This window comes from Aedes albopictus, chromosome 3, assembly GCF_035046485.1.
Source record: "Aedes albopictus strain Foshan chromosome 3, AalbF5, whole genome shotgun sequence".
In the NCBI taxonomy this organism is placed as follows: domain Eukaryota; kingdom Metazoa; phylum Arthropoda; class Insecta; order Diptera; family Culicidae; genus Aedes; species Aedes albopictus.
The window spans coordinates 101,214,712-101,233,201 of NC_085138.1; the positions used below are offsets into that span (position 1 = coordinate 101,214,712).

At 43.9% G+C, this 18,490-nt stretch overlaps 2 protein-coding genes across 3 annotated transcripts in view; one reads left to right on the forward strand and one right to left on the reverse strand.

Moving 5' to 3' along the window:
- LOC109411980 (uncharacterized) overlaps positions 1-18,490 on the forward strand; it is a 78,420-nt gene that overhangs the window by 43,743 nt on the left and 16,187 nt on the right. The gene's annotated exons all lie outside the window — the stretch shown is intronic.
- Positions 11,749-16,022, reverse strand: LOC109414759 (uncharacterized). Of its 2 annotated transcripts, XM_062857027.1 has the most exons (5): positions 15,394-16,022; positions 15,239-15,335; positions 15,089-15,179; positions 14,940-15,024; positions 11,749-14,884 (listed from the first exon to the last, which is right to left on the reverse strand). In XM_062857027.1, the coding sequence occupies exon 5, from the start codon at positions 14,047-14,049 to the stop codon at positions 11,764-11,766; it is 2,286 nt and encodes a 761-aa protein (XP_062713011.1). In that variant the 5' UTR covers positions 14,050-14,884; positions 14,940-15,024; positions 15,089-15,179; positions 15,239-15,335; positions 15,394-16,022; the 3' UTR covers positions 11,749-11,763. The 2 variants fall into 2 exon arrangements, with proteins under 2 accessions (XP_062713011.1, XP_062713010.1); XM_062857026.1 differs by having other exon boundaries at positions 11,749-15,024.

Genomic DNA, 18,490 nt, shown 5'->3' on the forward strand with positions numbered 1-18,490 from the left:
AAGGGTATTTGAGATTCGCCAAACACGCAATTACGGAAAATATTTAATTTAATATGTACAGAAATATGTGACTAATTGACTGTAAAACATGTAACTCATCATTCAATAATCCTTTAGCCAGATGATGGTCATTTTATACTAATTGTTTTAAGTTTAAAGCAATATTTTTAACAAATGAAAATGACCCTCACGTCGATTAATTTCACCCCACTGATCAATTTCACCCGAAATCACGGTACCTCAAAAATGCTTTTCTTCAAAAGTGCCCATCTTGCGATATATGGCAAAATTTTCAATAATAACAAAAATGTCATGTTTTGCAAATTGAAATAATTTTTCTTATTTGCATTTTTTTGACTTTTAAAGCTTATTGACATTTTTCAATGTTATAAATGTTCACATGATTATCTAAAAGTCACCCATACATAACTTTATTGTAGGTAATGTCATTTTTAAGTTATATTGAGTAAAAAACGGTCAAATACTTTAGCCCTTTTCAAATATTAGTCTAGATAAATAAAAAAACAACATATGCAATCTTGCTTTAAAATACATAGTCTTTAAACCTAAGAAATTCCATCGGATTCTGAGACAGTTTTTCTAAACCCCTACGGCGAGTTTGCGTGAATTCGTCATACACTCTAAAAAACACACAACCGAAAATGTTCAAAGTGCCATAACTTTTTTGTACATTTTTTACCATTATGAAATTTCTACAGATGGTAGCTAACAGAATGAACTTTATTCTCACAAAATATCACGAAGGTAAAAAAATAGCTTTTTGAGATATTTAATTTTTCGTAACAATATTCAGTTTTTTCGGAAGAAAAACTAAATAAATTTTTCAATGTGTATTTTTCTGAGAGCCACCATTTATTAATCTACAACTTTGCCGAAGACAATTTTCCGATCAAACAAGCAGTTTCAGAGATATGATTTTTCATTCGCATGTGTTCCATTTTTTCATAGGCCCTATTTGAAAGTTAGTCGAGACTCCATAAAAAGTTTTAATATGAAAAAATGGTTATTTATATTGATTAGAACAGCTGTGCAAAATTATATGCAAATCAAAAATGCAAAATTAAAAAAAGTGGATTTTTTTCGTGCTGCTTCGTGGAAAGCCTCAACTGGATAGAGACTCATCTTCAAAAAATTGCAAATCACATGAATTAATGAATGTACGCTGCTGAAGAGACAGTCATAGTTTACCTCTTTTACAGCTCTATTGTTCACCAGGACACTACTTGAGCGATTGCAATTGACAACTGCACTCACTCTTTATACAGCGCCTAAATGTATTCTATTCTTCTATATCGAATTGCGCAAGAGAGTAGTCAGAGGGGGCAGGGGGGCTGTACTCCCCCTCCTGGCCGCCTTATTTTTTATAATTTTAGCCAACTCAAGATTATCTATAATTCAGAATTTCTGAAAAAAATCTCTCAAGAAACAAACTATTCCAATAATTTAGGATTTTATCCAAAATTATCAAACATTTTTTCCTCGGAACCCACATGAATTTTTGTCAAGTAGAAGTACTTGAAAACATCCCTTCAATCTTATTATAGAATTTAACTAAATTTCAGGCTTGGTTGAATGGCTAAATTTTATGTGGAGCGGACCTGGTGTGATGGTTAGAACACTTGACTATCACGCCGAGGACCTGGGATCGAATCCCACTCCCGAGAAACTCGCAAAATGTGAGTTCTTCCTTCGGAAGGGAAGTAAAGCGTGGGTCCCGAGATGAACTAGCCTAGGGCTAAAAATCTCGTTAATACAGATAAAAAAAAGCTAAATTTTATGATTTTTATTCATGGAATACAATAACAACATGCTAAATTTCCCAGATATGCCAGAACCGGTCCTGGTGGGATTATGTTGCTATAAAGTGTAGTAACTCAAAATAATGAATTTTCGCAAGTAGGTAAAAGCACTAAACTTCACCACTGCTGTAATTTTCGCCCCCTCCATACAAATCCCATTTTTTATGTATTATTAAGTGGCGAAGATTAGAGCATAATTTTAGGGGACGAAGTCTAGTGTTTTACCCTATTTACTTTAAACAAACGTCATGCCAAGGGCAAAAATCCTGAGATTTATTGATGAATTCCTCCAAACACATCTTCTGAAATTCTTCCAGATATATATTCAGGAACTACTCCAAGAATTCTTTGACGAATTACATTACATCCTTCGTTAATATCTCCATGGACGTCTTGCGGGGTTCCGATAGTGAATATTCCAGGCCTTGTTCCAATAAATGTAGCAGAAATTGCTCACGCGTTTTTTTAGATTACTTCTGCAAGGATGCATCAAAGAATTTCTCCAGAAATATTTCCATAGTTTCCTGCAGTGGGTTCATAATGGATTCCTCCAGATATGCCTTCACGAATTCCTTCAAGGATTCCTCCTGGAATGTCTCCTGAAGTATCTTTAGAGGTTCCTCCAGTGCTTTTTTCGAGTGTTCCGTTAGAATTTTCTCCAGGGATTTTGAAAGAAATTTCACAATAGATCATTTTAGGTATTTCAGCAGAAGTTATTTTCTTCAGGGATTTCTCCATATATGTATTCCTTAAGAATTCCGCAAGAGATTGTTCCGATAATTCCATTTCGAATTATTCGAAGTATTTTAGGAGAAATTTTATTTTTTAGAAACTCTTTCTAAAATTTTTATCATAGATTATTCAAAAATTTTGTACAAAAAATTCTTTAGGATTCATCTAAAGATTCGTTCAATTATTCGTCCAGAAATTAATAAAGACATGGATTCCACCAGATTCTTTCTACGGTAATTCTTCCAGGAATTTGTTTGGAAAGCTCTCCTGGGATTTCCTAACAAACTCCTCGTGGGGTTGCTTCATTTTTCCAAAAAAGTCCCCCACGGACTCTTCGGATTCCTTCAGGATTACTTCAAGAATTCCTTCAGCGATGTCTTCGGTACTTTCTCCTGGGATTTCTTCAGAAAATCCTCAGGATTTCTCCTAGGATTCCTACAGGGATTCTTTCGGGAATTTCTGCAGGGATTCCTCTAAGAAATCCGCAAAATCCTCCACAGATTCTTGCAGGGATTCTTCCAGGAACTTTAACCTCTAGAGATTCCACCAGAAGTTCCTCTAGATATTACTCTAGGAATTCCTCCAAGCATTCCTCCAGGAACTCTTCCAGGGGAATTGCTCCAAGGGTTCCTCCCAGCATTGTTTCAGATATTCCTCCAGGGATTACTCCAGGAATTTCTACAGGGCTTCCTCCAGAAATTCCTCTAGAGATTCCTCCAGGAATTCCTACAGGCAAATCTCCAGAGATTTCCCTTGGGCTTCCTCCAGGAATTGCCCCATGGCCTCCTCCAGAATTTCCTCCGGGAATTCTTCAGGCATTACTCCAGAAATTTATTAATGAATTTCTCCAGTATATCTTCTAGAGATTCCTCCAGAAATTGCTTCAGGGATTCCTACAGGAATTTCTACAGTAATTCAACCAGCAATTCTTCCAAAAAATTATCCAGGGATTCCTTCGAAAATTCCACTAAGAAATCCTCCAGAAATTCCACATGCGAATTCTTCAAAAGTTTCTCCAGGAGTTCTTCCGGGCATTCAATCCTTTTTTGTCAGTATTAACGAGATTTTTAACCCTAGACAAGAATAGCACTACGGACCCCCTGTTCCGGGGGTAAAAGTCCACCAAACAGGGAACCCCAATCCAAGGTGTCAGGCGACCCGTGCTGATGGATGAATGGTTGAGGGGGTTTCAAAGATGCTCGATCGTTAACGGAGCCCGTAACGTGGGTAGATCACCTTTTCATGTTGAGTTATGGAGTGAAATCTACCGATACTTAGTGTCGCCCTATTTTTTCAATATGCGTTCTGGCAATTCAGGGAATCGTAGTATTTAGTCCTTGCTACTGGTATCGTGGTGGCTTACAGTCTCTGAACAAAACTAAGTTAACCAACTTTATTTTGCAGATAGATAAAAACCTTGTCGTCCGAGGCTAAACTTATTGCAAAGGACATCAAATTGCGCTAGGGATCCATGTGTGTACTAGCTAGAGATCCATGTGTGTACTAGCTTTTCAAAGATTAGTAAGTTCTGGTATGCAAGTAACATACTAGAATCCTTATTTCTGAACACATGCTCCTTTACTGGGATGGTATTGCTGCTAATGTTAAAACCCGGGTTGAAAGCTTCTTACTGGGGAGAATTTAGCAGTAAAGCAAGGGCGATGCTAGGTTTCCGGTGCATGGCCAATTATCAGTGCTCTTGTTTTGTTTTCTATAAACAAAATAAAAATTAGAAGAAAACAAATCAAAAACTGTATCAAAACCGATACTTTAATGCCCTTCAATGGCAATTGAGTAATGCGACATACACTACACTAATGATACAAATAATGTCACAATAGATCTAATAACTGGTCGCAGTGACAGACCCGAACAGGAATAAAAAAAACCTGGACTAGTTCATCTCGGGGGGCATTCAATCTGAGATTCTTTCTGGAGTTCTTTCAGGGATTGCTCAAGGAATTCATCCAGGTTTTTTCCATAGATTCCTCCAGCAATTCCTTAAAAAAACTCAGGAAATCCTCCATATATTCTTCCAGAATTTTTTTCGAGGATTCCTCCAGGAATTCCTCAAGGGATTCTTCCAGGAATTTCTCCAGGAGTTTCTTTCAGGGATTCCTCCATTGATTCCTCTAAGAGTTCCTCCAGGGATTCTGCCAGAAATTGCTTCAGGAATTTATGCAGATTTTAATCCAGGGATTTTTCCATGCATTCCTTCAAGAATTCCTCGAAGAATTCCTCCAGAAATTCCTCTAGAATTTCCACCAGGGACTTCTCCAGGCGTTCCTTAAGAAATTCTTCCAGGAATTCCGCCAAGATTTTTTCCAGATATTCCTACAGGAGCTCCTCTAGGAATTTCTACAAGAATTCTTCCTGGGATCCCTTTAGCGATCTCTCCTAGGATTCCTCTATATATTCCTCTAGGTGTTCCTCCAGGAATTCTTTCAGGCATTCCTCTGGTAATCCCTTCAGGCATTCCTTCCGGAATTTCATCAGGAATTTCTCCAGGAATTTCACCAGGGGTTTCTCCAGTGTTTCATCCAGAGATTCCTGCAGGGAATCCGTGAGGCATTGCTTCAGGGAATTGTACAGATGTTTCTCATGTTTCAGGGATTCGTTCATTTAAAAAGTTGTTAGAAGTTTCCCCGCTAGCTCACAAAAGGGGTGAAAAGTAACCCTTACACTAAGGCATGTGCACCAACAAATCAAAATAACACCAATCGAATCATATTAAGTCCGTATATTATAGGCCCAATTGTCCCCTCACATAAATCGATCCCCTAGACCTTGCCCTATCTCCTATCTTGCCTTCGCTTAACAAACAGTTCCCAAGCGCTTATTTCTAAGGAGTCAGGTTTACTCACAGACCTTCGTTACGGAGCGTTGCCACTGCCGGGGACACTGCATCCTGGTGCCACGGGACGGCCCGAAGTGATCAGCCAACTCGACGCCAGCGCTCGATGGAGCGCAGTCACCGATGCGGCGTACGAGCGTGCTCTACGGTGCGGCGGTTCACTCCTCAAAATCACACGTCGACCGTCGTGCAGGACAGCCTCACTCGTCTCACAAATAGTTCGTGGCCGCTGCAATCCTCATTCACGCCGCCTCGCTGATGACCGGCTTCCGTAGCGGATTTCCGTGGGTGCCTGACCCTTCGGCGCCCCTCCTAGTGACGCACCCGTCCGTTCGAAACCGAGTCTCCCCACAGTCACGACGCTCGACGTCGTCCGCGTTGTCGCCTACACTCGCACCCAGTCAATCGTTGGGGTGTCACCTTGTTGTGTTGCGCGTACCACTGTAATACACACAAAAAAAACCCTGTCGCGCGACAGTTTAATAGATGCTTTCTTTTCCATAGTGTTGCACTACTCACCCTATGAAGGGGTTTTCAATGTGTGCGCGTGTGTTCGTCAGTGGCCCAGAATTCTCTTCGCATGCAGCGACGGCGATCTTATTGTCTGCAGAAATGAGGAGCGCATTGTTAGCCTTCTTTTGTCACCAACTCAACACAAAGTGATTTACCCTGCCGTCCTCTCCTCCGTGGTGTCTAGGATGCTGCTCACACCACGCTGTCGAACGCCCGTGAGGAATGCTCGGATGTGCCGACTGGAACCTATTGCGGTCAAAACTCAGCATCAATGTTACCATCATTTTCCAGAACATGAAACTCACCGTTTAGCTGTCCCTTCTGTCTCGCCAGCCAAATGATTCTCCGTTTGAGCGTCGCTCGGGTGAACCAACCCTCCGATGAACAATGGCTACGATGTTTCTAGAAACGAAATTTAGTGGTCACTTCATGTTGCCTTTTTTAGACCGGCGAGCCTTACAGAATCCGGTGTTTCTCGACGTCTCGCAAGATCCCATCGTAGAGTTCACGGTGGCGTCGGTAATTGTACCACTTTGGGACGGTAATCTCAAGTCGGTGTGACAACGTTCCTCTGCACGAATCGCGCGTGGTGGACCTCCACTACTTCTTTGCTCGCATACGACGCGATCGAGTGATCTGTAGGGACTGTCGTGGCTGAACTAGAGCTGGCTCGACCGGGCTGGTGTTTTTCCCCTCCGTCATGATGGTATGCGTGATAACGCCACAATCATGCGGCTTCATCAAACCGATCGTGTTGGCCTGCTACTCAAGAGAGAGCTCTCGAGCGAATCGCGCGTGGCGCGTTTATGTATGTTCCCCGATCTGCTGCAGGCTTGCCTGGTGGCGCGCCGACGGTGATGTGATCATTGTTAGCTGGTAGCGTTCTGCTGTGTATGTAGTGTACATACGGCGGTGGAGCGATAGGGCTTGAACGTTGCCGTAGTGCTTGTGGCTATGTGGGCAGTGGCGTAACAAGGCATACCGCAGGGGTTTTCACATTTCTATTTACGATTCGATTGGGTCTCAAATATGCTAATGGCAATTTTGAATTTCAATATAAATACAACATTCAATATTGCTTAAACGTAACACAACATCACCAATGCAGCAGAGTTTTTCATGAGCCGATCAATTGTCGACTCATGAAAAACTCTTAACAACTTCCTTTAGAAGTTGGTCAGAGAGGGCCTTATCATTAGAACGCTAGAGTCGAGCTCTAGCTTACTTGACTTTAAGCACTGCTTAAAGCGCACAATTCACAAATCCATAAATTTTGAAATCCACAAATCCACAAATCTAAATTACTCGTTCCCGCTGCTTCTGGAAAATTTCTTGTTCTGCCAACTAGGTTCTGGCAAATTTTCCCTGACAATGATCTTCGTCCTGCTTCTCATGACTCGTATGCCGCTTTGGCAGACATACAACTTAATCCTTAATAGTTATTTGGCTAAACTAGAATGGATTAAACATAAAACGAAAAGCAATGTTGATTAGGATAGTTTGGTTGGTCTTATCTTGTTATCTGGCCTAGAGAAAAGAGGCATTTGCTCCCCTAGAATCGCCATGAGCCCATGTAAGGAGCTTTACCGCGCCCCCGGTCGCGTTACTTTCGAGAGGAATTTCATGACGACCCCCTAAAGACAACTGATATGGATTGATTGTGCTATTGCTGTGGAATACTGACGATGAATTGAGTTTGGTCGTTTCGATGTATTTCCGCATTGGAGTCTCCCTCTGACACATCAGGGTTCCGAGCTCCCTCGCCTGAAGTAGGCGGATTCGTGCGGTGCATCTGAGTGTCGCAATTCGGTCCTTGGAGTTCTATTTTTCGCTTTTCCAGGTTGGTCTCCCCCGCTCGTTGCAGGCGGTTTTAATCGCTGTGGTCGGAGTTCTGTCTTCGCCGTTTTTTTTTTTTGTATGTCTTTCGGTGACTTACTGCATTGCCGGAAATCGCTGTTTTCTCCTTTCTTTTCCTTACCCGTAGCACTGCACAGTCGATACTCCCTTGCGCCGAATAGTGGCCGTAAGCTTCGACCTCCGCCGACCCGGCTTGTTGGGCCCTCGACCCGAGGCCTCAGCTCCTCCTATTCAGGAAACGATCTGCCGTACTGAAGAGTTGTCTATAGCCTTCTGTTCGTCTACCGCATGTGTGTTTTCTTGTTCCGCAAGCGGCGCGCAGTCCATTCCCTGGCGCGATGGGAAAATGAACCGCTACTTCTATCTGCTCTTGCTGTTCTGATTGTCTCACTCCTATTCCTCGCTCTTTTGTTGGTATCTGGAGCCTCCCTACTCACGCTTGTTTTCAGGGTCCCAGTCTCCCTTGCCTTCCGAAGGCTGCTAGTTTACTGTATCACTGCATACTGGTCTCTGGAGCCTCCCTACTCGCGATGGTTTTCGGGGTCCCAGTCTCCCTTGCCTGACGTAGGCTGTCGGTTCGACGCGCTCTGGTGTCTGTCGTGTATCGGTGTCTGGAGTATCCATCAATACCATTTGAGTTCGAAACTTCCCCGCCGGCGGTCGACATGGAAGATGCCTTGAGAAATACCGTTCAACGTGTTTGAATCTTTGTAGGAGTCTGATTGTCCGCGACATGTTGTGGCCTTCATAGCTGGATCTAGTCGAGGTGGAGAGGTAGTTTATCAAAGTTTTTTGCTCATCACACCTGACGTGGGCCATTTGTCCCGTTTGGCGACGGATTTTTGTGAGCTTGGTGCTCATGGTTAACAGACTTCGTCTGCCGACATAGCTTGAACATCTAATCCGTTTTGATGTCCTTTGCGTGGTATCGGCCCGTCTTGCCAGTGACCACATCTTCCAATTCGTACAGGTTAGCACCTAAGATTTTCCTGACAACTGCCGGTGTGAACTTAGGTTTGAGCTTTTGATTGATATTGTCCACTTTCGATGATTGTTCGAATGTACGCCTCCAGACGATATCTCCTTCCTTGTACGTTACCGAGCGTTTACGAAGATCATACCGCTGCTTTGACTTCTCGTGATTCACCTTGATTCGTTGTACGATGAAGTTCTGAATTCGTTGAATTTCCGCCAATCGCCGATCCTGATTCAGCTTCGAATCCTTCTCCGTGTTCATGTCCTGCAGCTGATATAGGTCCGTGTACAGCAGCAGCTCCCTGCCGAAGTTGGCATAATGGGGGCTAACACCCGTGGAATCATGTTTCGCACTGTTTATGGCTGCTGTTATCGATGACAAGTGTTCATCCCAGTTGCGGTGATCATCATCGATCAGCGAACGAATGCATGTAACCAACACCCGGTTGACTCGCTCAGCGTTGTTCACCATGGGGCAATAGTATGCTGTCTTCATGTGCTGAATCTTGTGGCGAGCTAGCATCGAACGGAATGCGACGGACTGAAACTGCTTTCCATTATCCGAAAGAATAATGCGAGGATACGAAAACTTTAGAAACACGTCCTTCTCTAGGAGCTCCACTGTTTTCACCGAATCGGCAGCGCGCATGGCTTGGATGATAACATACTTCGTTACCCAGTCGACGACAACGAATATTACCGTGTTTCCTTGCTTAGAGCGGGTAAAAGGACCCACAAAATCGATCGAGATGAGTTCCCACGGCAACTTAGCTGGCTTCGCTCCTCCCATCTGTGGCATCAGCGTAGCGTTCGGTGACTTGCTGGCCTTACAGACCTCGCAGTTGCGGACGTAGTTATAGATGTCGTCTTGCATTTTTGGCCAGTAGAAATGGGATTTGATCTTCTGCAACGTTTTATCGATTCCAAGATGGGCGGCCGCTGGTGCATCATGATAGCGTTGCATGATCTCCTTACGTTGTTCTTGAGGAACCACTTTTCTCCAACGCTGCGTGAGTGCTCCAGTTTCATTCCTACCACGGCAATTTTTATACAGCTCGTTGTTCACCATTCGAAACTCCGTAAGGCTGTCCGGATTCTTGCTAACTTGCTCTAGCATGTTCTTATACCATGCGTCTTCCGTGCAGATTGCCGAGATCGTTGCTACGCTGACGATCCTCGAAAGAGCGTCCGGTACGACGTTTATGGACCCCTTTCGGTACTTGATCTCGAAATCGAAAGCGTTTAACCGTAGCAACCATCTACTCATCAGTGCAGTCGGGTTTTTCAGTGATTTTAGGTAGCTCAATGCAGCATGATCACAATACACCGTGAATCTGACTCCCTCAATGTAACCCCGGAACTTTTCGATCGCCCTTATCACCGCCAAGCATTCTCTTTCCGTTACCGAATACTTCCGTTCCGATGTGGATAGCTTTTGAGAGAAGTAGCAGACCGGGTGTTCTTCTCCGTCTATCTCTTGGGTGAGCACTGCTCCGATGGCTACGTCACTGGCATCGCATGCTACGCTGAAGGGTTTCGTGTAGTCCGGCATGATAAGGACCGGTGCAGTGACTAACATCGATTTTAGCTTCAAGAAGGCCTCTTGTGAATGGCTCGTCCACCGAAACTTCGTTTTGGTTTTAGTCAGCTCTGTGAGCGGTGCTGCTATTCTCGCAAAGTCCGAAATAAACCGTCTGTACCAATTACAGAGCCCTATGAATCGTTGTACCTCCCTCCTGGACTCTGGCACCGGAAACTGTACGATGCACTCGACTTTCTCATTGTCCACTTGCCACCCTTTCTCATTGAGGACGTATCCGAGGTATTTGATCTCTTCCCTACAGAATTTGGACTTTTCTGCCGATATTGTCAACTTGGCGGCGCGTAGTCGGCGCGCTACTTCCTCCAGCACTCTCAAGTGTTCTTCGAAGGTACGTGAGCATATCACTATGTCGTCTAAGTAATGGAACACAAAAGGCTCCATGTCAGCGAACAGATGCGTCATTACCCTGGCTAGCGCCTGACTGGCGGTGCATAACCCGAATGGTACCACCTTAAATTGAAAATGTCCTCTAGATGGCACTGTAAACGCCGTGAGTGGTCTGGATGTTGGATGAAGTGGAAGCTGCCAAAAGGCGTCCTTCAGATCTATGGTTGAGATGTATGCACAGCCGCCTAGGTTTCCTATGATGGCTGAGATTTGCGGTATTGGGTATCCTTCGTTCACCATCACTGAGTTCAAATGCCTCGCGTCCAGGCACACACGGTACTGACCAGTCTTCTTTTTCACCGCTACCAAAGGGTTGTTCCATGGTGAGAAGACAGCTTCCTCGATTACATCCAGAGCGATCATTCTGTCAATTTCTCGGTTCACCTCCTGTAATACGTATTGTGACATGGGATAATACCTCTGCTTCTTTGGCACTGCGTTTCCGACGTCGATGCGATGCTCGTAGATGTTTGTTCTACCCAGTGTTCCTTCGTCTGCCTTGGGAAAGCGTGCCACGACTTCGTCGAGTAACCTGCGTTCTTCTGGTGTGAGATCTTTCATCGGTTCTTCTGTTGTTTGCTCATCCTCCTCCTCCAATGTCGTCGCTTGCATTGTACAACATACCGGCTTGACCCCGAACTTGTTCCAAAAATCCATGCCCAGTATTACGCAGTCTGGTATGGAAGGAACTAGTAACATTGGTAATGTTTCGTGGCGCTTGTTGTACGCTACGGGGACTTTTACGTAGTTGCTGATCACGTGTTGTGTTCCATCCGCTGTCCTAATTCCGCCTTTCACCTGTTCTTTTAGCAATCCCAGTTCTTCCACTATTTTTGTGCTTTTTCCTCCTAGTAGGGAGCAATTTGCACCGCTGTCCAGCAAGGCAGTAAGCTCGCGTCCTAAAACACTGATAACTGCGTGTGGCCGGTTGTCTTGTCCGGGATTGATGATGACTGTGTCTATGTAGAGTGTGTTCTGATTTTCTGAGGGCTCGGTCGTTACGAGCGGAGAATCCGTTCCCTCTATTGTTGGTTCCCCGCTTGCTGGTTTCCCGCGTCAGTGCGGCATGTGAAACAGCTGCGTAAAGAGTATCCTTTCCTGCCACAACGGTAACAAAAGAGGATCGCTTGCGGTTTTGGACAGTCCATGAAGCGATGTCCTTCTTCATCACAGTTCCAACAGTTCATTGCTATGCGCGCGTCAGCACTGCTTAGCTGCTGTCTGCTGCTCTGTATTTGTAGTGATGGACTCTGATTTGCATAAGACCGCTGTTGCCAAACGGGAAACTGCTGCGACTGAGGCCACGGTTGTTGATGCTGCGCTTCCTGTAGGTGTTGCGATGGCGCTGGTGGATTCGCCGGATGTGCTCGTGTTCTATCTTGCTGCCAGCCTTCCTGTTGCTGCTCCGATTGCCACCGTTGATGTTGAGGACTTGATTGAATACGCGCACTATGCGACAGCCCCGATGGCTGAATCAACGAAGATCTGTTTTGGTTTTGAGTCTGGTTAGTCGAATGTTTCGGTTGCTTTCGCTCGAATTGACCCTTCAAAGCACTTACTTGTTGTATCAGCTGGTCTAGCTTGCTTTGCCATTCTGCTTCCTCTTCATCGCACGCCAAAATGGACTGTTGATCTGCCGACGTGTTCTCGCTACCCTCGATAGATTCTACTGCGTTGACTCTCGGATATCGGGGCGGCTGTGATTGTTGGTATTGTTTTGCAGGACCTACTGGGGTGGCGAAGTTAGGCTCCAACAACGAGTTGTGCGGGACTGGAACTCTACGTTGCCTATTAAGAAGCATACGTGTTTCGTCATAGCTTGTGCACACTTCAACCATCTCATGCAAGTCCATCGGTCGTGCCGCTGTTACTATTGCCGCGTAGTCGGCATTCATGTTTTTCTTGACGATGAAAAACTTTTCCTCCTCCGTCATTGGTGGCGAGATGAATCGAAAGAGTGCTGCGATGTCTCGGTAGTATTTGGCAAACGATTCATGCTGGCCCTGAAAACGGAAGCTGGCTTCCAGTCGTAGTATCTGTGCATATCCAACTGGTAGGAACTCTTTTCTTATTTCCTTCTTGAAGGCCTGCCATGAATAGAGAGATTGTTGTGTCATAGCACGCGCATACCAGTCTAAGGCGTCATCTTGAAGAAGATGTTTGATTGACGAAAGAAGTGTTCCGTCGCTCATCCCTTCTGATTTGGCGAATGTTTCGACCCTATCGAGGAATATGTTTAAGGACGTAGTGTCTTTCTCGCCTCGGAATTTGAACGGCCAGTTATGCACTGCTTTCATCATTCTCCGGTCTTCTGCTCGTTCTGTTGGTTGTGTTCGTACAGACTGCTCTCTTCGCGCTAGCCGTTCTACCAGATCGGCGTACAGGCTGGCATTGTTGGTGATGATGTTCCTGAACGTCTGGTCGTGTATGTGGTCTTTTCCATTTAGGCTGTCGTTTGCCGCTGAAGTGTTGGTCGATCTTCCTCTACCTCTGTTGCTGTCTCGCCGGTCATGTTGGCCTCTTGGCACTAGTCCTCTGCCCCGACCGCTCACCACAGGTGAACTTGTTGCTGACAACTGCGGCTCGTGATCCTCGAACATGCTGTTGGCTCGTTGGAGGTTGTTGTTCACTGTCAACGGTGGAACTCCTTCTGTGTAGCTCACGCTGCCCAGCTGTTCTTTATGCACTGCGCCTGTGCTGGTATTCCGTGCCGTTGAGACGCGTGTGTTGTCTTCCTGGTGTTGTCCGCCGTTTGTGAACTCCAGGAGAGAATACGCTCCCTGTGATGATGTGGCTTCGGTTTGCTTCGATGCGAGGTGGCGTTGCAGGTCTTCTCTCTCCTCTATTGTCCCTCCGAATGGTGTTAAACTCGTCACTGCACTGTCGCTTCGATCACTTCTCTTCCCGATACGCACTATCGCACTATTCACTTCACTGAGTAGCACTTTGACCAGAGCACACAATGTTTCCTTTGTACTCACGAATGGCGCGAGCGGCTGAATGATTTTCAGTCTAGCATCGTAGTGAAGAAGTCGCGAACGTAGTTGAGAGATGACAAAAGTGTCTTTTATCAGGATCGCTTCATCAACTAGTTTTCTAAGCTCACCGATCTTGTTTTGACAGGTTTCTAAATTTGTACTGGAGCTCATTACATGTTCTGAATTGTGCATGGAAGTCTCATCTTCCTGCGACATCAGTTCTTTCAACTTCAGGACTTTGTTCCTGTGAGTTGAAGGTCCGAGGTTGACAACGAAGCGAAGCGCTAATTCGTAATCAATTTCCTCGTTACTCAAATGCGTCAAATCCATTTTTGTTCCACTTAACTAAATCAAATCCGAACCAACCAAATGTGCTCAAAATTGTAATGTGAGCTTGACTATCCACAAATCTTCAAAAAAGCCGCTTAACTTAATATATGGTGATGCTTAAATTGTGGGATATTGAGTTGGGCGCCAGTGTTAGAAGTTTCCCCGCTAGCTCACAAAAGGGGTGAAAAGTAACCCTTACACTAAGGCATGTGCACCAACAAATCAAAATAACACCAATCGAATCATATTAAGTCCGTATATTATAGGCCCAATTGTCCCCTCACATAAATCGATCCCCTAGACCTTGCCCTATCTCCTATCTTGCCTTCGCTTAACAAACAGTTCCCAAGCGCTTATTTCTAAGGAGTCAGGTTTACTCACAGACCTTCGTTACGGAGCGTTGCCACTGCCGGGGACACTGCATCCTGGTGCCACGGGACGGCCCGAAGTGATCAGCCAACTCGACGCCAGCGCTCGATGGAGCGCAGTCACCGATGCGGCGTACGAGCGTGCTCTACGGTGCGGCGGTTCACTCCTCAAAATCACACGTCGACCGTCGTGCAGGACTGCCTCACTCGTCTCACAAATAGTTCGTGGCCGCTGCAATCCTCATTCACGCCGCCTCGCTGATGACCGGCTTCCGTAGCGGATTTCCGTGGGTGCCTGACCCTTCGGCGCCCCTCCTAGTGACGCACCCGTCCGTTCGAAACCGAGTCTCCCCACAGTCACGACGCTCGACGTCGTCCGCGTTGTCGCCTACACTCGCACCCAGTCAATCGTTGGGGTGTCACCTTGTTGTGTTGCGCGTACCACTGTAATACACACAAAAAAAACCCTGTCGCGCGACAGTTTAATAGATGCTTTCTTTTCCATAGTGTTGCACTACTCACCCTATGAAGGGGTTTTCAATGTGTGCGCGTGTGTTCGTCAGTGGCCCAGAATTCTCTTCGCATGCAGCGACGGCGATCTTATTGTCTGCAGAAATGAGGAGCGCATTGTTAGCCTTCTTTTGTCACCAACTCAACACAAAGTGACTTACCCTGCCGTCCTCTCCTCCGTGGTGTCTAGGATGCTGCTCACACCACGCTGTCGAACGCCCGTGAGGAATGCTCGGATGTGCCGACTGGAACCTATTGCGGTCAAAACTCAGCATCAATGTTACCATCATTTTCCAGAACATGAAACTCACCGTTTAGCTGTCCCTTCTGTCTCGCCAGCCAAATGATTCTCCGTTTGAGCGTCGCTCGGGTGAACCAACCCTCCGATGAACAATGGCTACGATGTTTCTAGAAACGAAATTTAGTGGTCACTTCATGTTGCCTTTTTTAGACCGGCGAGCCTTACAGAATCCGGTGTTTCTCGACGTCTCGCAAGATCCCATCGTAGAGTTCACGGTGGCGTCGGTAATTGTACCACTTTGGGACGGTAATCTCAAGTCGGTGTGACAACGTTCCTCTGCACGAATCGCGCGTGGTGGACCTCCACTACTTCTTTGCTCGCATACGACGCGATCGAGTGATCTGTAGGGACTGTCGTGGCTGAACTAGAGCTGGCTCGACCGGGCTGGTGTTTTTCCCCTCCGTCATGATGGTATGCGTGATAACGCCACAATCATGCGGCTTCATCAAACCGATCGTGTTGGCCTGCTACTCAAGAGAGAGCTCTCGAGCGAATCGCGCGTGGCGCGTTTATGTATGTTCCCCGATCTGCTGCAGGCTTGCCTGGTGGCGCGCCGACGGTGATGTGATCATTGTTAGCTGGTAGCGTTCTGCTGTGTATGTAGTGTACATACGGCGGTGGAGCGATAGGGCTTGAACGTTGCCGTAGTGCTTGTGGCTATGTGGGCAGTGGCGTAACAAGGCATACCGCAGGGGTTTTCACATTTCTATTTACGATTCGATTGGGTCTCAAATATGCTAATGGCAATTTTGAATTTCAATATAAATACAACATTCAATATTGCTTAAACGTAACAAAGTCTTTCTGGGATTATTTTAAAAAAAATCCAAGAGAATCTTTCCAAAAATTCCCCTGAAATGTCTCTAGGGTTTCCTCCAACGATTGTTTAGGATTCCTTCCAGTATTTCACCTCCAGAAATTGATATTTTAATTTCTCCAAGAAACTGTCTAAGAATTATCCAGGGTTTCTTTCGGGAATCGCTCCGGCAGATTCTTTTGGAGTTTACTTAAGAATTCCATCAGAAATTCATACAATAATTCTTCCATTGTAGAGGTCGACGGTGTTGCATTTTAATTTTTGTAATGTAATAGACTTTAGTGAAAAATATCACCTTTTGATACTATAATGTGCCTCCATCGGTTGGTTCATCGGAACGTGTAATCAATACTTAAAACGCATTGTTGACGTTAATGCGTTCGACGTATGACGAAGGTTAGACAAATACTCATTATTTCTTACTAACTGTATAACGTTACTGATAACTAGGTAGACATTTCTGGGTTACGATGGTGAAAATGACATAGTTTATATAGGTGGACCAGTGTGACTGTTAGACGTTTTATTTGTGCATTAGGATAGATAGGTTGTTTTTGTATCTCATATCATAGTGTCTATCATTGTGGATGGCGCCAGTGCTGTAGGTAGCTACCAGCATAGGTGTTACCGCAGTAAAGGTTGTTGTCTTCAATTGGTATTTGACCGTTATTGACTCGATTATACATTTTACATTTCTTGGGGATAGCATAGGCATCATTTTGTGTTATGTCATGTCTAAGAAGTAATTTGCTATTGGATGTAAACATTCCTGGTGCTTCAGATTCCGCGGGCAAAGATTTATTCTAATAACCCGAACAGAGGAGAATAACAAGTTAATAACTACGAAATCACATAATCTGTTTTTATATCTTGTTTTGTTATTATTAAATTGTCAAGGCATAGCTTTTCCATAACAAATTTTGTTAGACAATCTCATTTTGTTATAATCAAGCTTTGATATACATTAACTAAATTACATTTAAATAACATGTTTTGTTGAAGCACAAGTTTAGTTATTGTTGTACTATTGATCAACTTATCAACAATAGCACAACAGTAACAAGTTTTGAAAAAATTCGACAATTATGACATGTCCCTTTGTGTTGTTCCATTTTTGTATTAAGTTAAAAAGCAAATTCCTGAACGACTCCTTTTAAGAATTCCTTAAATAATTTCCGGATAAGCACTTGGAAGTTCTGGAGGAACCTTTCGATAAATCCCTGGAGAAGTCTTCAAGAGAACTACTGGCGCAATTTTCTTAGAAATTTCGAAGTTAATTCTTCTGAGCAATTATTAGGATTCTTAACAGAACCTTTTGAAAAACTCCTGGAGAATCCTTCGGAAAAACTCATGGTGAAATCCTCAAACAAATTTTCAGAAAATTTTAAGATGAACTTCAGGACTAATGATCACAGGAAATTCTGAAGCAACCCTTGAGGGGATTCTATGCAGGATTCTGGAGGAATTTCTAGAGGAGTCTTTGAAAATCCATGAAAGATTCCGTCAAAGAACTCTCGGAGAAATTTCTGGAAGATTTTCGGAGTCATTTATAGAAAAGTTTATGACCAAATCTGCTGACAAATTTTTGGAAGAATTTTATGATAAAGTCATTTGATAAACATAAAAGGAGTTTTTGACGAAATCCTTAGAGAAATAAACAGCGGAATTTTAGAAAAAAAATATTGCAAAAATTTCTGGTGAAAGTCCTGTAGGTATCATCAGAGGAAGTTCAGGAGAAATTATAGCAAAATTTTTGAAGGAATTCTTGTAGATTCTAGGAGGAATATTCGACATAATTCTCGAATCCAGGGAAAAATCGGAGGAATTAAAACAATCTTTCCAGGAAAATTGTAATAATCTGTACAATATTTCCAATATCCCAAAAATTTTCTGCAAAACTGTTGAGCATTCTAAAAATTCTTCAGTTTCTATGCTGAAAAAAAAACAAAGGTCACACGTGCTTCGAAAACAATTAAAGTATAACAGTATACAAATTACACGGGGAAATCGAAGCTCGCCGTATTTGATAATATAGAAATTACAAAAGTTCGATTATCTTGTGACTTCAAATCTCTTAGAATAAATTAAAAGCTGAATATAGTATTTTTCGATCATTTGAAAATATTTCTTACGTCAGAGTGATGAACCTCATGTTATTGGCGGGTTTGTGAGACAAAGCGAATAATTTTATATAATAAGTATTACAACTTATTTAGTAACGAGTTTGGTATCATAGCAAATTATGCTCTCCGATTATTATCAATAACATATTAATATCAAAATTTGTTATTGAAATATTTTCCGAATTCACTGTTATTAAGTTATTACTGAAACTAACAAAACAAGTTATTGAAATGGTTTTCCAGGAACATTTTTTTGTTATGGAATTTGTTATTTTGCCGCTTATGACAGACAAGTTTATAACACAATATGTTATGGTAATAG